This window comes from Siphateles boraxobius, unplaced genomic scaffold (assembly GCF_051911475.1).
Source record: "Siphateles boraxobius isolate OS27281-9 unplaced genomic scaffold, OSU_SipBor_1 25, whole genome shotgun sequence".
NCBI classification, from domain to species: Eukaryota; Metazoa; Chordata; class Actinopteri; order Cypriniformes; family Leuciscidae; genus Siphateles; species Siphateles boraxobius.
The window spans coordinates 13,088,644-13,115,635 of NW_027508866.1; the positions used below are offsets into that span (position 1 = coordinate 13,088,644).

General features: G+C 35.4%; 1 protein-coding gene across 1 annotated transcript; it reads left to right on the forward strand.

The window, feature by feature from the left end:
* pitpnab (phosphatidylinositol transfer protein, alpha b) lies at positions 1 to 26,408 on the forward strand. The gene is made up of 12 exons (XM_077242737.1): positions 1 to 176; positions 7,717 to 7,747; positions 14,514 to 14,659; positions 18,213 to 18,304; positions 19,776 to 19,783; positions 20,073 to 20,147; positions 20,247 to 20,330; positions 20,404 to 20,481; positions 20,614 to 20,724; positions 21,847 to 21,969; positions 22,590 to 22,674; positions 23,714 to 26,408. The coding sequence occupies exons 1-11, from the start codon at positions 160 to 162 to the stop codon at positions 22,635 to 22,637; spliced, it is 813 nt and encodes a 270-aa protein (XP_077098852.1). The 5' UTR covers positions 1 to 159; the 3' UTR covers positions 22,638 to 22,674; positions 23,714 to 26,408.
* The last annotated feature ends 584 nt before the right edge of the window (positions 26,409 to 26,992 follow it).

Sequence of the window (26,992 nt, forward strand, 5' to 3'; positions counted from 1 at the left end):
GAATCTTTGGGAAATAGAAAAACGGTCCCTAGAATGACATAGAAGCGGGTGAGGTGGGGTAGACCGAGACACAGGGACTAACGGAGGACTCGACACCGATTTGGATTCATCCAGGTGCAAAACGACGTAATCGCTGAAAGGCATAAAGCACCGGAGAAAATGCTCATAAAAGAATTGTAAGTGCAGCGTTATTTTTGATCTGATATGAGAGCATCCTCTGTCTGTTCATGCAGCGCAGGTACCAGAGGCCATGGCGACATTGTAAACTTGACTTTCTGACAGTTCACATTTAAAGCCATTGATGGTAATTATTTTTCAGGCATTTATTATACAAATGGTTTTGGTGATATTTATCATTTTACCTAGGCCTACAGTACACTTTATATGTGTTTAAAACGTGTCTGTGATGCTTTAGCTGGTGCAATTAAAACGTTTTCCCTCGATAATAATGATAATTAATCAATTAAACGTTTTTAAGAAGATTTTTGGAACAAATATCTAATCGAGTGAGTTTAATTGTTTCTTCATTGTGTTATTGATACGCTCGTGAAGGTGAAACGGACCGAATTGAGCACACCGCGTTCCGATATTAAATGGCGCCTGTGTATTTATACTAATACTTTCAGATATATCCCGTTCATTTATCACCATGTGGCAATGCGATAGGCCTATGCTATATTCACATTTTCAGAACAACTGAATCCGTTCACCTTGCGCATGTTTCATTGAACCGCTAACTAACTCCAACTTGATTACTGTTACTCCAAACCTCCCCCGTCATTCACCTTTGAAATATGAATAACCTTTACCTGCCCAAACAGAAGCCACCGTCAGAAAGGTCACTGAACCATATGAGGCTCTCTATTCATCTCAAAACTGTGCAGTGCGTATGATATCACATATTTTCCGATGTACCTGGTGAAGAAAAAAAAAAATCAACATGGTCTGTCTGTTGGTTTTAGATGGGTTTTGGTAGTGTGTGAATTGTTCAATAACTTTAAAATAATTTCTGTCAGTAATAAAAAAGGCTTTGTTTTGGCGCCCCTATCGTCAAATTATCGTAAAGACGATTTCAACAAACTAGCGATGTTGTTATTCATTTATGCGATGTAAAACGATGTAATAAAGTGTAAAACATGACAGTAATTTTGTTATGCCGATTTTTACATAGCGAGCGACCAGCTGTTGCTATGGTTACTCGCGCAAAGCTGAATTCTGTTCGCATGCGTTTACTGTAGCACATTCTGAGTAAACTTCTATGGTTACTGTGTAAACGCTGGGAGTTGTTGACCAGTTAACACAAGCAAACCCCTTTTTCCTCTCACCAGGGAATGCTACGTTTTAAAATTAATTGAAAAAGGAAATGGTTTTAAAGCAGACTAAACGCAGTGGACATCAGGTTTCTCCTAATGTTTGTCCTTCTGAAATACCTCTTTCTCTTAAATTCCACTGTCGAGGTGTTCTTTCGTGCCGGAACGCGCACACACACGTCTTCGGGATGACTCAGACACGACCTGAATCCCTACAACGCGACGCATGTAACAAGGACGCGACGCTGTATTATTATCATCTGTCATACATACACCGGCATCTCTCTGACGTCACTTTCAACCACGTCATGGAGGTTTTGAGAAATAGAGAGGGCTCCGTAGAGAACGAGATGTCCGTTCTATAAAAGAAAAAGCAGCATATGCAGCTTGGTTTAAAGAATCATGAAATATAGTTTATATTTTCATATTTTGGAACTAGCCTACCGCAATAACAACCAAATAATAACAATTGGCTCGTTTATTAGGAGGAGCCAGTTTTCTTGGCTCTAAAGTGGATGCTTGTACTGTACACCTCAGGTCCCTCAGGGTTTGCTGTCCATGGTACTTCATGCTTCCAATAATGCACTAAAAATAACTTTCAAAACTAAAAATACCCTCAGGTGAAGAATTAAACCACAGAAATTGGAATGTGGTTTGAGTTTCAGTTTTGATCAGTTGTATTTAATGCAGATTACTGTCATATTTAAAATTCAAGCTTCATTATTACACATGCACCTTTTATGACCTCATATTTGAGAGATTCATGGAATATTTGTTGTTTTAAATCAACAGTCGCGATAGTCTTGTTCTTTTTTATTGTGACATTTATCCAAATGAAACGTCTTTTCGTATGAGAAGTAAGGCAGGAGTTTTGATTATTGTCATTTGCTATTGCCGTGGTGTCATGTGAGTGACAGGTTGTCCCACCCTCATGCCAGTAAACACGTCATCGGAGAAGAGAAGAGATGTTGCCTAAAGAAGTTATTTTGATTAAAGATTATGTGGTCACATGGGCACATTTAAAAAAACAAATAAAGAATGATGTACACAGATAAATCATTTATAATAAATACATCAATATTCCATAAAAAAACAAGACTTGCTTATTTCATGGTGACTTAAAAAATAATTTGTCACACCACACTAAATTACACTAGTGAAGGTAAAAATGGTGATAAACTTAAAACAATTATAGGACATGAGATAACGTTATAAATGATCCATGGACATATTATACATCAGCTACCTACATTTAAGGATTTTTGTGCTTTTATTAGACATTAGTAGTTTGTGTAGGCTATGTGAGCTAAAACAGTGACCTCTTGTTCTGTGTGATCCACTTTGCCTCCAGGATCCAGACACAATGTCTGCTGGGTCTACTGATCTTATCTGCCATAAAATACTTTTTTAGTCACTCATGCCTTAACGTCATGGCAATTTTACAGATTATATGGGCGTTTCTATGATCACTTCTGGCCTCTGGAATTTTTGAAAATAAACTCTCTTAAAACACTTTTCACTATCGCACTATAGTTGAATTAGTCTCACTAACAACATCCAATATATACATTCATCACACTTAGCCTAACTCTGTCATCTCGACATTTTCTTTCCTGAAAATTTCTTACTAAAGGTCATTTTATAGCTTTTATGTACCCTAAATACACACAATTAAATAATATTTTTACACTTTTGACTTTATTCAACAAAATTAAAGCTTGACCTGAAATTATGTTTAATAAAAAATAAAATAATTGTTTTAATAAATGATTTTTTTCTGATGATCTTATTCACGCATCATGTCTTATTTCATTTCAAGTTCTTTATTGACACTGAAAACGGAAGAAACTTTACTAGTGGAAAAGTGGTTGGTTGTGGTAAATGATGCCATAACTGCGAGATAGTTGTAATTTGTGTAAAAATAATATTTTTCTCACAATAAATATCAAAAAGTTTTATGATAGTTTAACTTTAGATGATCAGTTTTAATTTAATTATTTAAGTTTAGATGATCATAGTTTTAATGCAATTATTCATATTTTCATAATGGATTTCCATGGTTTAAGAGTGAACATTTAAGACAAGTGTGACATAAAATGTATAAAACGCATTAGAAAAGTTCCAAAATATATTACGGAAAAAATTTACCTTCATAAAGGAAAAACATCATATATAAAATATCACATTATTATATCCTCATCTCTGGCTGAATGCAGTTTATTTGAGCTATATAGTAAAGTAGAGAAGCTGACCTTTTCTCTGAATATTGAATTTCAGAATCTATTTGTAAACTTGATTGTCTTGTTACTGAAACAATAAGTAAAGCCTGTCTTATACAGCGAAATGCAGCCATGCAGGCAAAGGCATTTATAATGCAGAAAGTAGCCAGGGTGTCATCGAGTACATGAGACACCGAATCCACCATGGTGACCGATAGTCCCTGTTCGGGACACAGGCAACGCTCCGGAGGGCAAGGTGACTCCTGCTATTAGCAGATGCTAACAGAAAACAGTAAAACACACCTGTGTGACCAAAGCGTTTGATAAATGCTGAGTTTATGAAGCATCTGATATATGGTCAGGACAAACTTCGCTCAAGTACAAAGGATTAGCCTATATAAAGAAAAATCAACCTGTTCATAATCAATATTTTTGACTTGTTTCCCAATAAAAATATCAAAATCATCAACCATATATTCTCATCAACGTATGAATTTCTAGCCAAAGATCTTGTTGTACATGTCACCATGAAATACAAATATTGTGATTTAAGTGATTTAACCGTGCAGAGTGTGCACATCATTATTAATTTTAATTCATGTGGCCTCATAATCTTTAATCAAAATAACTTCCCGTCCCTCTTGAGGCAACGTCTCTTCTCTTCTCTGATGAAGTGTTAACTGGCGCGAGGGCTGGACAACCTGTCACTCATATGACATCACAGCAATAGAGTGCTTCACATATGGTTTTTTAAGAAGTCTTTGTTAAGATCATGAATTGAGAAATCAAATTTTCCTTGATCTTTTGACATATAAGAGGTCATTGTACTGTAAAAATATCCTGTAAGTTTCAACTTACTCAGACCAAAAACAGCTTTTATCGAAACCAAGCCTAGAAAATTACTCGTTTCCATGTGAGTAGTGTGGGGAAAGACCGCATCTGCAGAACAAGATCAATGCCTACCTCTACATCATTGCCTCTTTAGCCCCACCCACCAACTCATGCATGTCATGTAGCTAGTACTGCCTTCACTTGCTATCGGAATTATCGTAAATACGAATTTCCTAGTTAAAAAATGGACATTTCAAGTCATGTTTACCACTGGGAAGCTCTGGGAAAATTTTGATACCCAAGTTCCCGAGTTGGGCGTTCCCTAAACTTTAAACATGGCGGAGGGGAGAACGATTGTCGCTGTGACTGGTTTTCTTTATTCGTTTTTTCCACAAAAGCTACTTCGCCTTGTCTTGTCGTTAAAGTAGTGTCAGTAAGACACTGTTCGTTTGTTCGCTTCATTTTACTGCAAATTCATTTTTATACAAGGCACAGTTCGACGCAGGCTTTTCAGAGAGAAAAGATGATGCAGTGCCAACTACATTGGATCCGACTGTAATGTCGCAACACACAAGTGTGAGTAACAGTGTTTTTACCATGTGTCACTATTGCTTTGGCTGATACAGGTCATTTGATATGTACTGAGTATTTAAACTGTAGCGCCACAGTCAACCTGTGAATAGTTTGATTTGCTGTTCTTCCCTTTGCTTCGGCATTTATGGGGTTAATGCAAATGACAGTGTAGGCATCTATCGTTTTTCACTTTATCAAAAAGGATAATAGTCTATAAGAACGACAGTGTGAAAAACAATTGTACATTCATTCATAATTCCATTTACACGAAACACTGTAAGTCATCTTTTGTCAATTATAAATGTGGTAACTCCAAGTACTTACTTTAATACACGGGTTTCTGTGCAGACACTCTTTACATCTATTCTAGCAGAAGCAGAGATGACACGGAGCTGTTGTGCTGTAAACTAACCTAAATGCATAGGGTATGTCAGGTTTTTATGATTCGATTTATGATTTAAATTTCATTTAGAGACATGATGACAAACATTATAACTTAGCTTACTAGTCAACTATCTAACATTTTACATAATGTTATATTAATATGCAAATGAAACACAAACAAACAGATCCAACTCTGAAATTGCAGTTTATTATTGAGTCAACAAGAATTTACAAACAATGCAAAATCTACGTTAATTCCAATGTTCTTTCACAGAACTCGGCCTGACATATAGCGGTCTTGCCTCTTGGATGCACACGCATCTGGTATTGTTTGTATACAAGAAACCTGTGTATATGCAAAACTGTTTCCCAGTCATAGCAGTGGGCGTTTACTTCCAAGTCTTGAATGTGGCACACCCATCAAAACAGAGTGTTCGAAAGAGAGGTTCAAAAACAGGATAAAAAAATAGCTTATTACTTCTAAATTAGGATGTTTTTTATGTAAAAATCTTGATAGCAATATAAGTGGATATCAGAGAATATTCTATTTTTTTTTAAAAATTGCAGTAACATGACACCTTTAAAGCGTAAGAACCAATTCATCCTGCAATCATAACTTTGCAAACTTTGATTCGAAGGTACAAGACTGTGTGCTTAACAGCTTTGGTGAGCGAAGGAACTACAATCCCATGAAGCATCGAGAATAGCATAATCAAATAAAAAATGATGGAGAAATATAAAACTATTCATTTAAAAATGTATATATATATATATATATATATATATATATATATATATATACACATATTTTAAGAAATATGTACAAACAAATATTTCATTTTTGAGAGCGTAGGGAGATTACATCATTCGTAGTGAATAATGGCGGAGCTTAAGACCTCTTTTGGCATGTTTTGCTTGTAGTGAGACTCTGGTAGAATTTTCTGTACAGAATCATGGGTAATATAGTTTGTCACCTCATATTCTGATGTTAAACATGATAATTTTAAAATAAGTTGAAATAAACAGAGCAGTTCCACTAGGGTCCTCACACCATTGGTGCTCGGGCCCTAATAATGCAGCCCGACGGCTTTAACAAAAGCATATATGCCTACTACCATTGATTAACAACCTTGTAGCTCACCGTTGGGTTGTCTTGAAAGGTTTATAGCTAGGTTATCGTTAAAAATCAATTTCCTTATGGAAAATTAATGGTGTTTTCATTTCAGCAACCCGACTGTTGCACCCTATAGCAAACCACAGCGATCCAACGATCCAGTAAATTTCCGATAGACTAAATCAAGTCCCTCCTACATTTTTCCCTTCTTGTTCAAAAAGCCGATCCATTCACATATGTGTCACAATAGAAAAAGACTATCACAAGTTCCGTTTCATGCCGACTTTAAAGGTAAACCTGGTCCTTGACCTCCTAACAAGCTCATGCTTCATGTCAGAGTATGCCTCATAAGTCTGATGTAGACAGTCCTGAGGTGTGTGCGTTCATGTCATAAGGCAAATAATGAGAGAGCTGTGCTGGAATGGAGCGCAGTAGTGGTATTGTCTTACTCCTGAGAAGTATTGATTATATATGCAAGCTGCACAAAGTTTGGTATGCTGCCAACTACCATCCAGAAACAGTACACAGATATTGGAGATTCTCTTAGGTTTGCTAATATGAACAGATTCATTTTGTATTATGATACGTTAGGCCACAATATATAACATTTGTTGAAGAGACAAAACATACATACATGTACATTTCTTGTCTATTACCACCCACTGCTACTTATACCAACAGCGGAAATAAGCCCAGTTAAAAAAATAGCCAAATATGGGGGAGAGCGTTGCTATAGTGTGACGATATTGTATATAGGTATCACTTCAAAGTCAATACCAAATTAAAACTAGTTAGCACATTATTTGTTATTGAAATGGTTTAATGACAATATGGTTATGGTTACACTTAAGATAGTTACATAAAAAATTGCTTTGAAACGAGGGTATATAACACAATTGAGATTTTTCTAAACACTGTTTTCTACTGTGCATTGAAAATTATTCTGATCTTTATTGGTGACCAAATCAACTAAATCGAGTCAAAATAGCAAATTATATATACAGTATATATACTGTATATATGTGTGTGTATATGTATAGGTAATATTTTTCACAATATCACTGTTTTTGCTGTTTTAAAAGCTTTCAAAAACATTAAAAGAAATCTTACCAACCCCAATATATATGGGGATGTTGCATATAGTAGTTCTATTTTAAGGAATTGTCAAAATAATGGCAGAATTAAAAACCGTCCTATAAATTTCTAGAAATGTTTTAGAAATGTAACCACATGATAAAGCAAACATGCTCATTATTGTTTAATTGTTTTTCTTTCTCTTTTGCAGTCGAGTGATCCTACCGATTTCTGTGGAGGAGGTAAGTGCAAATTTAGTGTGTGTGTGTGTGTGTGTTTTTGTGTAGCATGCTGTGAACGCTGGTAATGACACTGATCTCAAACATTGTTTTGGTATGTGTGTGCGGTATCAATCGCTGATTTGCATGTGTTGAGTTCGGATGACTCAGTCTTAGCTCGTTTTGACAGCAGAAGTCACGATGTAGTTTTGTGATGCTCTCCATGTGCACTAAGCCACAGATCACAGTCGTTCAGTCACTTATGAGTCATTTATCTCAGCAAGAGGATGAATCTTACTTGTCTCATGCTGTTCGATACCATACAGCCCGTGCAGAACCACTAATGCATCACTTCTCTTAGTGTGTGCCAGCATTAATAACTGTGCTTTTGGCCTAGTCAGCAATTCTCACACTTTGCTTCCTCTCTGTCTCTCATTCTTTCCTCTGCCCAATTCAGACTTAGCATTCCCTGTCTCCCAGTCTCCTCATTTCCCATGATCCTCTAGTGTGTCATTCTATTCAGTGATCTGGTCGTGAATATCTAATGAGTTACCTGATACCAACTCCTTTTGCCTCTCTCTCTCTCTCTCTCTCTCTCTCTCTCTCTCTCTCTCTCTCTCTCTCTCTCTCTCTCTCTCTCTCTCTCAGCTTTTCTCCTCGTCTAGCCTCATGCACATTTGTGATCTGTAAAAAAATAAAATTCAGATTTCACTTTTATGTTTGGGTTGGCAAAAGAAATGCCAACCGCCAAGAGTGGTGGAGGTTTGATGTCATGACCTGGAAGTCTAATTCACCGCAGGTTCTTTTAAGATTTTCATGTGGGGTTTTCTAGTATTTCTATTTATAAGTAAAATAAAGACGTCAAAGTCTAGTCAAATTATGTTTACCACAGGCTTAATTTTACACATAAAATCTATTATAAAACCACATAGGAAAATCTCGAAAGTACCAGCGGCAAATTAGTCTTCCTAGTTCTGATGTCATACCTGCACCACTCTATTATCAGTTATTTTGTACATAAAAGGTGCAGCATGTAATTTTTGCACCACAAATGGCACCAATGAAAATTGCAGTCTGCTTTAGTGCTGGGCGGTTACACCAAAAATTTATATCACGTTTTTTTTTCAAAATTATGCCGGTTTTCCGGTTTATGACGTTTTTTTTTCATGCATAATCAGGTGTTCAAAGCATTTTCTACTGGTTGAGAGATGAATTACTGGAGTAAATTGACTTAGAATGGTCTATTTTACTGTAATTAGTGAATATTGTAGAATAGAATTGAGCCCAGTATAACCTAAAATTGTTATTTCTTAACGTTCGAATAACGTTCTTATAACCAGGAAATAACGTTAATACAACGTTTATATAACAGGAGAATTGTACGTTCTAATGACGTTTGAATGATGTTCTTATAACCAAGCAAGAACGTTAATACAACGTTTTGAATAAAGTTCTTATAACCAAGAAATAACGTTAATACAACGTCTAAAAAACTGGACATTTTGAATGTCCCTAGAACCTTCTGAAATAACGTTAACGTTTTTATAACTTGATGGGAACGTTATGAAAACGTTCTTATAACCTAAAATTGTTAGCTGGGGAAGAGGAGAGATTCGCGATTGCACTGAACACGTTTTAAGTGCAGGATCCTCTGAGCGAGCCCAGAGAAAATAGACCTATTTTAACAAGAGCAGCGTGTATCTGAGAGTGCGGTACATTATATTCCGCGCGCGAGCAGAGAGATTCGCGCTCACGCATTATATTAATGTACTTTTGCGCTAGAACAATGCGCTGAGCATCCATCGTCCATGTAACGTAACAGAGCACTGCTGTTTGTTTACCCTCACTCGTTGCTGCTTAGAAGTGCAACATTGCAAAGGGTCCGTCTGAAACAGTGTCGCGCAGCGTAACGTTCGTTCCGAACGTTGTGTAATTAAATACACCGGTATAGCGGTTTATTCAAAATCAATATCGTGACGAAAATATTAACCGTTTTTCGGTTTGAACCGGTTTACCGCCCAACACTAGTCTGTTTGTCTGAATAATGGATGACGGGAGTGTGGATGATGGAGATCACTGTTTTGGCATGTTTTGCTAATATTACACACTGCACCTTTAAGATCCAGTCAGATGATTAATCAAAGCACCTCAACTGCTTTTAGACTACCTGACTCCAGCTGTTTATGTCTCTTTAAATCATTTCCTAGTAATCTACTGGTATCTTTGGACCTAAATGTGCAGGTGGGATCTGTCCTGGAGGAAAAAACCTTTCTCTGGGCTGGATTAAGCAAATTAAAGGGCTGCTTCAACCTTGTGAGGCCCCTCTTTTCATCTGCTCTGTTTTTTTTATACCTCAGCATATTCCTAAAAAAAAGTACTGTCAGCCAAGATCCATTTAGATTATAGTATAATTAGTTCTGTCACATAAAATATGTCTAGGACAAGACATTTTAATATAAGTCCTGTCAAGTCAGAGCCTCCTCCTAGCACCCAGTGGGAGTTTAAAAGGTTAAAAAAGACTTTTGCATTGCATTGATTTCATTAAGACGGTCACAGCACAATTAAATGGATGTTGAGCAGATTGGATTCAAATTGAGTTGAATGAACCGAAGGTGGGTGAACATATCTAGCTTCACTCTTTAATCATCATTTTAATTGATCAGTCTATTTTCAGTCAGAGTAATGACTGGTTATTGTTGAAATACGTAGCATAAAGGGATATCAGCTAAATATGACTGGCTGCTTAAGTGCCCCTTTCCTAGAAAATTATCCTTAAAGGGAAAGTTCACCCAAAGTTTTTTATTCTGTCATTAATTACTCACCCTCATATTATTCTGAATCCGTAAGACTTTTGTTCATCTTCAAAACACAACTGAATGAAATCGGATCTATTTCTGTCCCTCCGTTGACAGCTACGCAACTACCACTTTGATTCTTCCAAAAGTTCATAAAAATATAATAAAACTACTAATCCATGTGAATTAAGCAGTTTAGTCTAACTTTTCTGAAGAGACACGATCACTTTATATGATGAACAGATTGAATTTTAGGCTTTTATTCACATATAAACTTTGATCAGCGAACATAAACAGAAGCTCAACTGAACTTGCTTGACGCGCGAGAAAACAAACCTCATGTGGAAGCTCAAACGTGCAGCGTAACACATGAGATTGAACCTCATTGGTTCTAGCACATCAAGTGAACATGCTTGAGTTTTCGTTTACCACAACTGCTGTGCTCGTTGCTAAATGTTTATATGTGAATAAAAGCTTAAATTGAATGTGTTCTGCGTATAAAGCAGTCTCTTCAGAAAATTTTGACTAAACCGCTCAATTCATTTATGAACTTTTTAAACTGTCAAAGTGCTAGTTGTGTCGCTATCAATAGTGGAGGATAAATCACTCAGATTTCATTAAAAATCTTCATTTGAATTCCGAAGATAAAAGAAAGTCTTACGGGTTTGGAACGATTTGAGGGTGAGTAAATGATGACAGAATTAAAATGTTTGGCTGAACTGTCCCTTTAAGGATAGTCACTTAATTTATAAACGTTGATCCATAATTCATAGAGGTTTACTTTGTTCTTGCCCAAATGGATATGATCTTGCAAAGTATACATAGTTTGACTGTCACTTCAGTATTTGTAAATTCTGTATAAATTGTGAAATATACTATATAAATAATATAATATATATAAATAGTAAATATAAATAACTAGAAGAATAACAATGTGCAGTAAATGGTAAGCCTATTTACTCAATGTGTTTATTGTTAACCTATTTAACCAATGTGTAAACCTTGCAGATTTAAGTTAAAAATGCCCGCTCTTACATTAACAATATATCATAGATTGAGTAACTTACATTTTTGGACCAATATTGTCAGTGTATTTTAGATAGCCAATGTAACAGTCCAAAATGAAGTCAAAGCAGAAGCGTTGTGTTCCTCAGCAGCACACAGAGTTGTTTTGTCCCTCATAGAATCAATTTTAAAACAAATCAGTTGAGTGAATGATTCAGTGACTTATTTGCTTCTCTCCTAAATGAATCAGCATTTTGAACAAATTGTTTGACTGAACAATTAAAACTCATTAATAAAGACACTCACTTGTTGCCAACTTCTGGCACTACTAACTAAAATAAACAAATAATGTGACTAAAATTACAGTAACCATTTCTTTTATTTATTTCTCTTAAAATATGTTTATTTTTTATTTGTTATGGAGGATTGAAGACATCTAAATGAAAAATATTAGAGAAATAAAGATATTAGAGAATATAAAGTTTCTTAGATTGATTCCACATTTCACAAATCCACATTTCAAGAACAAAGAATCATAATATTATATTAATATGGCCTCTTGCTGCAAATTTAGACCAGAATCAAATTTAGATCATAAAATTAAGAATCACCAATGGTTATTGGTCTTTATGGTTGCGGATACAAATAAACGACAACGACTGGCACATTATTTTGAGCGTTGAGAGCAGCTCTTGTCAGATAAGCTCACATGAATAAAAGCCTTGATCCTTCATCTGCCTTCAGGATCCTTAAAGACATGTTTTATTTGGCGGATGTTGTTTAAAGCAAGAGGGCAAAGTACTATTCCTGGAGTCCATTCATTCATCAGGGAATGATGGATTAAGAAAGCTTACTTGCTTAAGGGGGCAGCTGGGCAGTTTATGCCCCCTTGTGACACTCCCTCATTTCCACTCTTTTTTCCTCTTCCTTGTTTAGAATCATACACACACAAACACCATAAGCTGTCTGTCAGTGTAGGCATGCTGGTGCATGAGACACCATCAGTGGACTATAATCAGGGCTTAACAAGACTTTCTTATAGTCTACACATGCTGTTCATTCAAAAAGATTACAGTTTTATGCAATGTCACTTTAAAAATAGATATATTGCACACAAATACGAAAAATAGCACATCCGCTGCAGAAGAGACCCTGTCGTGTGTGTGTGTTTGTGTGTGTGTGGTCTGCAGAGTGAGTGGGATGATAGTGTGTGATGTAGGTTGGATTTTCATAGAGTGCTGCAAAGTGACGCATACTGCTACTGGCCTCTGATTGGTTGAGAGGAGGAGAGGAGAGACGAAGTCTCTGATTGGCAGAGGAATGATGACACTGCATGTAGAATACCACACTCTACACAGGGAGCATGAAACCTATAAATCTATCTATCTATCTATCTATCTATCTATCTATCTATCTATCTATCTATCTATCTATCTATCTATCTATCTATCTATCTATCTATCTATCTATCTATCTATCTATCTATCTATCTATCTATCTATCTATCTATCTGTGTGTCTGTCTATCTATCATCTGTATGCCTGACTGTCTAAGGAGTGTCACCTCCTTCACCTCCCTCTCTTCTTTTCACCATTTCTCTCCTCTATCTTTCATTCTATAACTGGTATAGGCAGTCTGCTCTGTCTAGTCATTTTCTTTCTCCTGTTCTCTCTCACATATACACTTAGCCTATGTGTGATGGGCGGTGTGTTTAGGGATGAATACCCGCATTTAGACAGTCAGGCTGTTTCTAGGTAAGATTCTGGGTAAGATTCTGAAGGTGTTTTAGGCTGAATCTCTGCTGCTGGCTCAGCTCAGACTCTAAGTGGAGGCTGCGGACATTGAGCATGTGTGACAGGACACTAAATCTCTCAGTTTAACACATCTACCTCACAGTAGACCCATTATACTAAAAAATATAACCCTTTTTGAAGAGTGCGCATGTGTGAATGTGCTCTACCACGTAAGAACGAGCCTATTATTTAATCTGGAAATAGAGCAAAATAACTGAGAAAAATTTGAAATAGTCCTCAGATGCCCTGTCAGCAATTTATAGCAAAACATCTAGCATTTATTTGATCTTAACAGATTCATTAAAAGTAGTTATTACTCCACCACTTTTTCACTTTACTAAACCATAAAAATAGCATAATATGTTTGCATATATTGAGGAAACATGCTAAGTTTACATACTCATTTCTCTGAAAAACCCTTTTACAGCCAGTTATTTTACTTTGAAATTTGTCATTCTTACAGACTGCACCTTTAAGCAGCGAGTCACGTCGTTGTATGGGAAACGCACCCCTGATGAATTCAGTTCAGTGTAGGATTCAAACCGCTTACATGTATTTTTGAACTATTCATTAAGTCATTCGGAGTCATCCGTTCAGGATCTTATCAGACTACACTGGTCGTGCTGGATGGGTTCAACAAAAAGAACCAGTTCTTAAGAGTCATTTGTTCAGGAATTGGACTAAACTGTTCGCTCAGATTGTATGTTAGTTTTTTTGTTGTGCACAAGATGTTTCTTGCAGTTATTTTGCTGTATTTATATTGCATCACATTCAATGCAGACTGCAAACTTGCATTCCCTTATCATTCATCTGTCTCTGTGCTTATTTGCAAAGTCTTTTTGCAGTTTTTACTCGGTATGGTGCTGCATTGCATGTGTGTGTGTATGTGTGTTTATACTCTAACTATATTCTCTACAGGATTATATGTGATTAAGATATGAAAGAGGCCATTGTTCTTTGACCAATCTGTTTATTCAGCATAGATTAACAGAAGATGAGGGAAACACACACACAAAGAGAGAGAGAGAGAGAGAGAGAGAGAGAGAGAGAGAGAGAGAGAGAGAGAGAGAGAGAGAGAGAGAGAGAGAGAGAGAGAGAGAGAGAGACAGGTGAAACTAGGATTAATATACGACAGTGTTCAAATATAACTGAAATATAATTCAGATTGTGGAATGTATGTATTTCTTTGTCTTACAGTATCAGGTCGGGCAGCTGTACTCCGTTGCGGAGGCCAGTAAGAACGAGACAGGTGGAGGAGAGGGTGTGGAGGTGTTGAAGAACGAACCCTACGAGAAAGATGGCGAGAAGGGACAGTACACACACAAAATCTACCACCTGCAGAGGTACTCACACTTACACACACCCAGACACATAAATGTATTAATAAAATGTGCTAGATTACAGTTTTTCTCAGTCGCTTTGGTGCATTTCTTAGATCAAAAGTGCAATTCTTGATACTTCTTGTACACATTCCAAATCATCTAGTCACTTGTGCACATCATTAAAGCAATTTCTTATTCCTTTGAACAAATTGCAATTGCTTTTGTACATATTGCAATTGATAATGTACAAGTGTCAGCTTTTTTCCACATTTTCAATTGCTCATGTCATGTTGATCAAAACATAGTATATGGTTGTCTGTTGAATAATCTTACCCCTAAAAACATCTAAGCATTAGTTCCTTGCATAAGCCATTACATGCAAAATTGTTGAACTATTTGTCATAACTTTCAAGCATAGTTTTACACAATTCTATTAGACCTTTTGTAAAAAAAACGTGAATTGATGAATCGTGCAGGTGAAATTGACTCTCACTCATGAAGGAATGTAAAGTGTTAGTTCAACCAACAATCAACCAGTTGTCTAAATTGCTCAAAGGTGCATCTCATGAATACAGTAATCAATTGGCAAGCATATAGACGGACCACAACTTAGGGGTGTTTCCTGTGTTTCGTTCTAATTTAGTTTTTTTTTCCTTTGTGCCCCTTGTCTTTTTCCTACTGTAAATTATTTAGTTTTTTTCTTTCATAAAGTAGCACTAGTAAAAGATAGGGGGGTAGCGATTCCCTCATGTCACGATTCGATACATATCACGATACTGAACTCACGATACGATATTACTGTATTGCGATACTCCAAGACATTTGATAAAAAAATTAACAAAAAATGAACTGTTGATTAAAATGCTAATTTTGGTAATACATTGTGTGTGTGTAAATGAATAGTGCTGGAAATACAGGACGATAGAGACACCAGAATAGCAATATTCATGATTCTGGAGCTGAAAATACAGAATTATTTTAGATGAATATGCTTGAACTGACTAGATTTATTTAGTAAAATAATGTTGGACACTTTTACTGGTAACATCAGACATTTGGCATTATCAGGATCCACAAATATTCCTCCATTGCAGTATTATACATTATATTCAACATTATATATATATATATATATATATATATATATATATAGTATTTTACGTAATGTAGTACTGACACTACAACTCTTTTTGAATCTTTTTTATTTTGGGTGAACTACACACAATACAGATTGTCACGATCCACGATACATATTGTTGGATTTTTGTATTGCGATATATTGTGACATGATATATTGTTACATCCCTAGTACAGTAAAAGCTGTGAAAAACAAAATCCTGTCCATTCTTTTTCTATCAATAACCCACATACAGTAATATGTAAATAGTACTGTTGAAATTGATAATATGCCATAGAAGTGCAGCCTTGTGCAATTTCAATACAGTAACTGTCATCCAAACTGAAGCCTACTGTAAGTTTACATGAGGTAATACTGTCAAAGTACACAGTTACAATTGACAACATGCCTAAACATTTTGATGACCTTGTTCGTGAACACTGACTCAATGACTTATCATTCTGATGACACTGACATGATCATTGGCATGAATATTTACTTTTGAGAGATGTACTAAGGATTTTTAGTGACGGACTAGCTTTAGAAACATATCTATAATATATTGCAGTTTGTACAAATTGTTCTGAGAAATGCACTTATTATTTTGCACATGTTAGGGATGATGTGAAAAACGCACCAAAGCGACTGAGAAAAACTGTAATGTTAAAATAAAAAAATAATGCACTAAAAAATAGGTTCATCGTTTACACATCCTGGGATTGTTCCAATAAACCAGTATACTGTTACCGGTATGATCTTTCACAAGTTTAGCAAAATATCCTGGTTATTTTGTCATTTTTTGGGGTTAGGTTAGGTGCTCAACTTTACCTCCTAGGGTTGCCTAGTTTCACTAGAGAAATAGCCTAAAAACAAGCCCAAAATAATTAAACAGTTCTGGAAAAACAAGCCTAAAATAAGCAACCCTTGGTTTTGGGTTGTGGGACATGCACACATCACACAGTCTGCATAGGGACTCCCTTTAAAAGGGATTTTGTTCCAGTTTTCTATTATGTTCTGCCAAAAACATGGATCGCTTTTATTCTTTAAACCGTTTCTAGTCCCATTCAAAAACTTCCTTTTACTTTCCTGGTATGTAATTCAAAGACCAAATGACAGATCACAGCACCACTTGCATAAATGAACTGAACTAAAATGATGATTTCATTGTCCCCAAAACTCATGAGACACGTAAACTCCAGGCACTTTATTTTCCCTGGCTAAATAAGATGTAATTTACAAAAATAATATGTATGCATTGATGGCTATCAAGTCATTCCTTACTGTTGCATCAAAAGCAGCTTGTAATGGCATAAACATGCTGAATCATATTACTTCAGATGGCAAAATGGACTGGTAAAAAACAGTCCATTTGTGGGTTCAGTAAATTATGTTTTCACAACAAAGTTTGGGAGGACTTGTTTTTTTTACTGTATATAATATGCACATATTTTATACTATATCTGATTATAAATAAGTGTGACCTAATCTTTAAATGCATGCAGCTCTGGCACGAATAAGAGCACCTTCTCAGTGGAAAATAGCGCAGACTTACATACCTTTGTAATCACTTCGCTTGCTCAAACAATAAAGTAGTCATCAGGGCCGCTGCTGGCTAAATTGATTCCCTAAGCAGAATTGTATTGTTTATAGTTCTGATGTAAACATTGATCTCTAAAGTATCAAAATCACTTTATGAAAGTAACATGACTCTGAATGCAATGCAGAGCACATTACAATAATTTAAATTGTATGACATAAATTGGGTATAGGCTACATTAGTATCAAATCAGAGAGATACGTTGGTGGTGGTCAAATTAATATCAGCGTTAAACACGTTTAATTAATGTCACCCATTAACTTCAGTGGCCAAAAATATAAAGTTTCACATGTTTGTGGACATGCCTGAATGCACGGAATTCATCTTGGGCTTTTTTTCTTTTTCGCCTCTTTTGTCTCTTTCCGGTGTAAGGGGATTTTTTTTTTTTGGAGCAACAGATTTGGTGCCCTACGCAAACTGCATACTCTGCGTATAGGAAGCGGCGATACTTGTAGTCTTACATTTTGTCTTATGAGTGCCAACCATTAACAAGCCCAAATACGCAACTGTATTCTGGAAAGAAGCCCAAAAACACGCGACTGCCAAAATTTATAAGTGAATATAAGTATAAGTGAAAACAAACAAGCCCACAGTTGTTTATAAGCGGACTTGGCAACTCTGGACACTCCCCTTGTCTGTTATTGGTCAGAATAACAGATAGCCCCACCCCAAACACACACCATTGGTTGAGCCACTGTTGCTATATTGATCTGGTTAAATTCCTCAAACAAACAGAGCAATTGGTTGGAGAAAGTATTTGAACAAAAAAGAGACACATTTCACTTTAAATGTGGTATTTGTAAAAAAAAAAAAAATAAAAAAAAAAACTCTACATCTCATTTGCATTTTTGCTTTTTCAGTAAAGTCCCGTCGTTTGTACGAATGCTTGCACCAGCATCAGCGCTGAACATTCATGAGAAAGCTTGGAACGCCTACCCATACTGTCGCACAGGTAACACACTATACACACACACACACACACTCACACACACACACACACACACACACACACACACACACACACACACACACACACACACACACACACACACACACACACACACACACACACACACACACACACACACACACACACACACACACACACACACACACACACACACACACACACACACACAAGCCTACATTTCTTTTCATGTTCTCCTTGTTCCTCTTGCTTTCTTATTATTATGCCTTCCTATCTGTTCTCTCTGTTTCTCGGGCACTGAATAATTCACTGTTTGAGCTGAGAAGGAGTGGGGTTACAGCACAGGAAACTGAGATTATACTGACACATTCCCTTCACATCATTCTCACAGCCACATACATGGCAGACTCCTCATTTGCTGAAGTCTATTCATGAAGATATTTGTAAATCTTGTTGCAGTGCTGCAGTTCTGCTTTTGAATAAACTGTAAAGAGTTGATATGGCAAGTATTGAGTAGTAATACATTTTTTAATAATTTAATAGTATTTCAAATATTGAATAACAAAATTATTTGTCTGATATCTTTTTTTGGCCAGTTGTCCTCTAAATCTGTAAATTGTTAGAAAAAAAAACGTTTTCCAGCCAGCCATCTGTCAATGTCAAGGTGTCTACAGATACAGTAACATTTGTAGTGTGTCAGTAGTATTCAATTAAGCTCCAGCTTCTACATTTCCTTCACAGGAAAGGTTCAAACATCTGTTTCAGGAATCAATATGACATTTCAGAAATATTCACTGCAAAATTTGGCAACCTTAATACCTTGTAAGAATTGGAAATAATACAATAAAGTTGCAATGAAATTGTAGTAGTAAGGGATCTTTTCTTCCATGTTGTGATGTACATCTGAGTGTAAAGTTGAGGAAATCAAGTTCAAATTCAAGATAAAGACATTTTGATAAAGAAAATTTGATGTCAGAAATTTCTAAAAATGAAACATACATGGATGAAATGTTCGCAATAAGATCAATAACATGCATTTATAAGGTCAATTTACATTTAATGCAGACTTTTAGTATTTAGAATTGTCTATTCAAGCCTGCTTTCAAATATAGAATCACAAATAAAAAAAATAAAAAAATACCAAAACTGACATTTTCATCAAAAACAGTTTAAACTTTTTTTTTTTGCATTTAAATGTTATCAATTTCCAGCTGAGTTTAATTGAACAAAGATCATTAATGAGTTGATGTATTGTTTATCACTAATTTATTGATTTATTGTGACTGTGAAACCAACAAATTGATTATGAAAAATTATGGGACCAATCTTGAGCTTTGTTATGGATATTATTTGCAGTGTTTTGCTTCCAGGTTGAATTCATACGAGATTAAATAAAATTAGGAATGGTCTTAAATGAGACTTGCTGTTTTCTTGAACAGAAATGGTCTAATTTATATCATCTTTCTTTTCTAATGCCTATCCTGCATCACTTCAGTAATCACTGTAAGTATGCACTGTTCACAAGTATACACACACTTAAGACTTTTTCTAGTACAACCTGTCATATGACTAAACAAACATGTTAAACATGTAGATGTGTAGACTGAACAAACATGTTAAACATGTAGATGTATAGCACAAGCACATATAAACGCTCACTGTTTGAGTGAAAGACAAGACAGTAACTTGAGCTGCAGTGAAAGGAGAGAGGACTCACGTCAATGCAGTCACTCTAATGTCTGTTGATCAGTTATAGTTTTATCAGTTTGTTCATTGATTATCTCTGTCTTAGAATGAGTATATGAAAGAAAACTTCCTCATCAAGATCGAGACGTGGCACAAACCCGACATGGGACAGCAGGATAATGTAAGTATTGTAATGTATGATGTTTGTGTGAACGCCACAGTTTTGTGTAAAACCTGACACTCATGTTTTCTAACCTGATTGTTGCGTTCATCTGTATAGGTTCACGGTTTAGACCCAGACACCTGGAAGAAGGTAGATGTGGTGTACATAGACATAGCAGACCGGAGTCAGGTGGAGCCAAAGGTGAGCTTCACTTAGATAAAATAGTTACCTTCTCCAGTTACTTTCTAATATGATCAGTGTCATCTCTCTGTAGGACTATAAACCAGAAGAAGACCCCACTAAGTATAAGTCTGTAAAAACTGGAAGAGGGCCGCTTGGTCCGGATTGGAAGGTATCTATAAGCATCCTTAATGACTGTGTACTGGTATAAAATTTGTGTAAATGTGCATGCTTGATCTACGAGTGGGAAGCTTATTAATGGGAAATGTTGTACAAATGCTAAATGGATTTTGGATCTGTGTAGAAAGAACTACCTAAAAAGACAGACTGCCCACACATGTGTGCCTACAAACTGGTTACTGTCAAGTTCAAGTGGTGGGGCCTGCAAAACAAAGTGGAAAACTTTATTCAAAAGGTGAGTGCGTGAGACATCTACATTATGTGATTCATTAACATTAAATTAAAATGTTTAATATTTTCTTTAAATACTTATTTTGGCGCTCTCTTATATTCTTAAGAGTCTTTATATCTTTCATTTCTGTCATATAGGCTTTGTTCAGATAGGCAGAGTTTTTTTTGCTTTATCTTACTTCAAATTTATTTATATTTTAAGTCAAAAACCACACAAAATCTTATGTTTACCAACCTGATCCAAACCAAACCACACAAGCACTACAAATGAAAGTTTTTGGGATCAGTAAGATTTTTGAAATACTTTTATTCTGTAAGAATAGTTATTTAATTGATCGAAAGTGACAGTAAAGATATTTATAATTTGGCAAAATATTTCTAATTCAAATAAATGCTGTACGTTTGAACTTTCTATTCATTAAAAAATATTAAGCAGCATAACTGTTTTCAAGATTGATAATAATAAAATGTAAATGTTTCTTAAGCAGCAAATCATCATATTAGAATGATTTCTAAAGGATCATGTGACAATGAAGACTGGAGTAATGATGCTGAAAATTCAGCTTTGCATCACAGGAATAATTTACATTACTGTATATATGATTTTCGGCATCATTACTCCAGTCTTAAGTGTCACATGATCCCTCCTATATATATATATATATATATATAAAACAAAAAAAGTTATTTTAAACTATAATAATATTTTACAATATTACTGTTAACAGTTTTTTTTTATTTATTTTTTTATCAAATAATACTGAATACTGACCCCAAAGTTTTGAATGTTAATGTATGGGTTAAAATGTTATGGGTTTATGGGTTTTTTGGGCATTTCGGTAAGGATAGTAAAATTCAGAGAGAAAAAAGCCCACCCATTACTTAATTCTTTTCTCCACAATACCATCATGAAACAGTTACCACTTACTTATATACAAGCATGTTCTCCAATTCCTGATAAACTTTTTAACTTTTTAAAATTATTATTATGGAAGTAAAATCAGTTGTGATTGCCATTTAATGTTGACTTTAAATAGGCATTTCATGGCATCTTGTGGACTTCAGCTAGAACTACACAAAATTCACCTTCCAAAATGAACTTTGTACCTCTTTCTTCCTTCAACAGCAAGAGAAGCGATTGTTCACTAATTTCCACCGGCAGCTGTTCTGTTGGATTGATAAATGGATCGAGCTGAACATGGACGACATCCGCAGAATGGAGGAAGACACCAGGAGGCAACTGGATGAGGTCAGATGAGATGCCCTCCAGCAGAATTACATTTACACTGTCTTTGTCCACTATAAAATCATCCGTGATCTCTGTTGCTCAGTTTGAACTAGCCTTTATATGGTAATGATGACATTTTAGCCAGTTACCCTAATGCGCAAATTGCTCTGAGATATTTTTGTTGTAGAATTTAACAGAAGAGGACAGACAATTGAATTAATTTGTTGTGAGATTGAGTTTTTGTTTAGGTTCTGTTGTCACATTCGGCCCGCCACACATTTTCCCACAGTACAAAGACAATAACGTGTAACAAGGCAGATGAATAATTGAATGTAGGTCATAATGAGGTCTAGTCGCTGTGAACAAAAGGGGCAGCAGAATGAAGCAGGTCACAGTTGAGCGCTCTCAGGTGCCGTCCAGGGAATGAGTGACGTCATGTACTGGCGGCATCCCTAGTTTCTCACACTTTAAAGGACTATCCCAGAAATCAGTGTCTCCTCCTCGACTTCCACAAGCGTAAATCGATATGACAAATCATAAAGTCCTTCCTGAATGAAATCTTATGCCCCTTCCTCTTCTGCAAGGAGTAATTCACTTAGTAAGCGAGCAAACATGCATCTTTCTTCATTGCTGTCTTTCAGATGAGAGTGAAGGATCCAGTGAAAGGAATGGTGGCTCTTGAAGACTGAGGCTGCTCTGTGTTTCTGGATGCTGCTGTTCATAAAGGTAATTCACGATCTTTAGCGCCCCCTAACGTCATTTATCTAACACAGCAATTGAGAACTGAAAAATAATGTCATATTTCCTAGTTTATGGACTCAGTAAACTGATATGTTTGCGCTAATATACTATAATACTAACATTAATTATGTAGCAGTTTACATGGTATGTACAGTGTGCACATTTTGTGTATGCCTAGAATACTCCCACAGTGCATTGCACTTGAACTTTCATGCATTGTGATGCATGGACCGGATGTAATTACAGCCACAATCTCTATTTTGACTTATTGTTTGATTGAACAAAAATTAAAATAATTTTTAAAAAGCAAATGTAAGAAAAATGTAAAATGAATGTGTGTATTTTCAAGTTGATAACCGTATGCCGCTTACATGCATTGTGATAAAGGTCATGCTCTCATGTACAACAATGCAACATAGTACTGTTTGAAACAATAATGTTGGAATAATAATATCCCTTTTATTTCTGAACATTTATTTATGATATCTATATACGGTATATGTAAATTATTTTAAACTTACAGTTGTAAAGTTTGGGGTTGAGGTCTCTTATTGTCATTTATTTTATAAAAAAATATGGTAAATAATGTAATATTGTGAAATATTATTACTCTTAAAAATAACTGTTTTCTATTTTAGTATATTTTAAAGTGTCATTTATTCCTGTTATGCAAAGCTGAATTTTCAGCATCATTACTCTAGTCTTCAGTGTCACATGATCCTTCAGAAATCATTCTAATATGCTGATTTGATGCTCAAGAAACATTTATTATTATTATCAATGTTGAAAACAGTTGTTCTGTATAATGTTTTTTTTAAATCAATTTAATGCTTCCTTTTTGAGTAAAAGTATTAATTTCTTGAAATTACAGTTTAAAAGTATTGACTTTAAACGTTTAAACAGTAATACTGGACAGTATTTAGTAAATAGCATATCAGTAACATAACTGTGGTGTTTCACTTTTAAAGTAATTGAATTCTCTTGTTTTCTCTCTCTCTCTCTCCTGTCATTGAATCTCTCTCAGTTTAGGTGGAGACCAGCAGTATCTCTTCCCGCAATCAAATCAAAGAAACTTGTCTTTTTAATCGTAATCAGTCCTTCATCCAGCCCTATTCGGGGCCGTTTGTCCTGAGTATCCTCCATTTCCTCCTTTCAGTCTGACAATGGAGCACATTGACTAGTTAAATAAGCTATTACTTGTCTGGTTCAAAAGTCATGCCCACTTTATGAAGTCTACCTACTTTAAACTAATTACAGGGACGATCAGCAGTTTGTGGTTTATGATGTCAAATCATTATATTTAAATCTGGAGCTCAAAAGAATTGTGTTTTAAGATGAGTTTAATGTTAAACAGATGATATTTGTGTGTGCATATATATATATATATATATATATGTATATTCAGAATATCTATTGGCATTGGAGTTATTGTGACAGGTGTACAAACAGGGTTTTTAAGTGATTATTTTTTTTGCGGACCAAAACGTTTTTTTCTGTTTTGTTTTAATCAAGTAGTGAGTTGTTTTTGTTGCTCTGTTTTAATTTTATCCTACCCACTTTTAAATCTATTTACTAGCTGATCCAAGCTGTAAGTGTGTCTCTTTATAGTATAGTAGCCTACTGTAGTGTACAATCACAGTCCCTTCATCCTGACCCTTATTTGTAACATGCATTGTGGATTCGTCTTGACTGGCAGCTGCTTGGTCACGATAAAGCTTCAGACTGCAAGTACAGTTCATATGTTTACGCAAAACAAATGGTTTATTATAATCAGCTCAGCATTGCTACATCAAAAAGTATCACATTCTTGAAATAAGAAGTTAAAAGTATTGCTGTTTGTTTGTTAACCAGTCAATATTAATGGTTTTCTTTGTCCTCTCTTCTCATGCATAATTGCCTTGTGTGTGATAATGGGCTATTTTGCTCATTATTTTATTAATTAATTAATTAATTTTAATAAAAGAACAGGTGTACAGTAGGCGTAGCTCGCCCTCTCTCAGCTGTTTTTGATTGGTTTACAACATCGGGTTCCGCCCTCTTTAGTCAGTGTAACTCTCTACCGTATTGAAAAGGACTTGAAGAGGTAACGCTAAACCTTGACATCTTTCATAAAAGGTTTATTTATTGAAACCTTATTAATACTATTATAGAAAATGTTACTTTTTCCTGACTATTCTGTCACTACCAGAAGTGGTGCTCAAGGAGGATATTCATAAATGTGTTATTTATTTTCGTCTCACCTTTATTTTTTATTGAAGGATTGATTTTCTTACTTCCCCTTTTATAACTTATCACGAGGATAAAGAGCGTTTATCCATATTAGCAATAATACCTCCTTTCACAAAACCTTCCAATCAACATATAGCCTACATGATGTGAGATAGTGACTTTATGAGTGTATCCACCCCCTCAGAATGTCGCGTCCTAGGACTTTAATACAAATATACTCTCATTTCCATTTGCTCCTAGTTTTATTGATATGGAATTGGCTAAGGAAGTTGAAATGGGTTGCGTATGGGTTTTTAAATCAGTCTTTTCTTAGTAACGTAATGTGTGTATGGATGTATGTGCGTTTGAAGTTCTCAGTGTTTCTTGTTTTCGCGTGAGGGACGTCCAACATGTAACTAAAACAAAAGGTTTACACCCTTGTGTTTCTTTCAGCCAATGCTCAGGACCCATGATGAAAGATCGTCACACCTAAATTCACTCTGACAGAATAAAATTACACCCATAGAATTATGTTGAATTCTTAGGAAGTGAATGCAGGTAAACATTAACCGTCATAATACAACCATCGATACACCTGAACTGTGTTGGTCCTGAGTCTAATCAAAGTGATGTATGGATTTATGTATTGAATTGTATATACTATATAAATAAATGTAGATGAACACATCAAATATATAAAACTATAAATATAGTTCAGACTATCCTGCCAGGCTACAGACTTCCATCAACTCAACCAGAGCTAGCGGATTAGTAATGGCTAGATGTTATCTGGGTGACGTTGCTGTGTTCTCTTTTTTTAAGAGAAATTTGAATAAATTGTGGCATTTTATGCTGGTGTAGGGGATTATAAACTAGATTATAAGTGATTTGAACAATAATAACAGAATCTTCAGATAACCCCACCCATCACTGTTGCTGGCTCCACCCCTCACCTCTACTCTTTGGCAGGATGGTGTCTAAATATGTTTTCATTCATTGATTGTTGTTGTATTTTTGCTGTGAGCTGTAGAAATATCCCACTTTCAAATTACTTTCAAAGTTTACACTGTGAACGAAGCCACGTTTATGACCTTTGTGCTTGAGAAAAGGCCCTTTTTTGAGGGGTTTTGATTGCCATTCTTCTCTCAAGAGATTCGACTGAAACTTGATCAGTCCAAGTTGGTGTTTGAATGACAGGTGGCTTATAAAAGGGAACTATCCACATGAACTGTTCATCAACAGTTGTTACCATTTTGTGAGGCAGATTGTGATAAACGGGACTTTCTCATAGATATGTTATTGTTAGATCTCACAATTTGTTGTCGAAATTAAAACCCAATGATTCTAGAAATATAAAAGAAATACGAATTTGTTTTCTTTCACCTCACCTTGTCATGTTATTTGTTTTTATTTATTTATTTATTTTTCTGTGAATTTGTGCCTTTTGTCATCTTATCTTCCAATAAAACTATATTGGAGATGTGAAAAAATAAATAAACTTTTAAAAAGTAGTGTTTCACTGGTTTACATGTTTTTTAAGTTTTAAGAATACTTCTCAGATAATGTTTTTTTTTTTCAGCTGTTATCCTAGTGGTTAGTGCACGTTCTGAGTCGTGGTTGTTCATATAGGTGACATGAGTTTGAGTCTGGCTTGCAACATTTTCCAATCTTTCCCCCTTCATTTATTCTCCTCATGAAAATAAAACCAATTTCTTCATAATTTCCATAGTAAACATGTCTAGTTATTGTAACCTAACCCATTCAATGACCCCACTCAGGACAAACACATACATAAACAAGGATGGGGGTCACTGAAAACCCTCCCTTCATTCAGTGAAACTTCATTCAGCCTAATCAGGATTTAAACAGATGAAGCCAGATTAAACTAACCCCTGCTTATGAGGCCTTCAGAAATAGGAATGTGTTTGATTCAGACACTTGGATTGCATTTTCACAGTAGTTATATGTGACACGTTTAATTGTTTATTATGTACTGATTAATACTCTACATACCGATATTTGGATTGCATTTTCACAGTTACTATTATATGACATGTTTAATTGTTTAAGAACTGATTAATAGTACTCGATACCG

What these genes read in the sequence shown, in the direction of transcription:
- pitpnab (XM_077242737.1), top strand. An exon ending in TACCGATTTCTGTGGAGGAG is followed by an intron (nt 7,748 to 14,513) that starts GTAAGTGCAAAT and finishes TTTGTCTTACAG; the next exon opens with TATCAGGTCGGGCAGCTGTA. An exon ending in CGCTTGGTCCGGATTGGAAG is followed by an intron (nt 20,482 to 20,613) that starts GTATCTATAAGC and finishes GGATCTGTGTAG; the next exon opens with AAAGAACTACCTAAAAAGAC.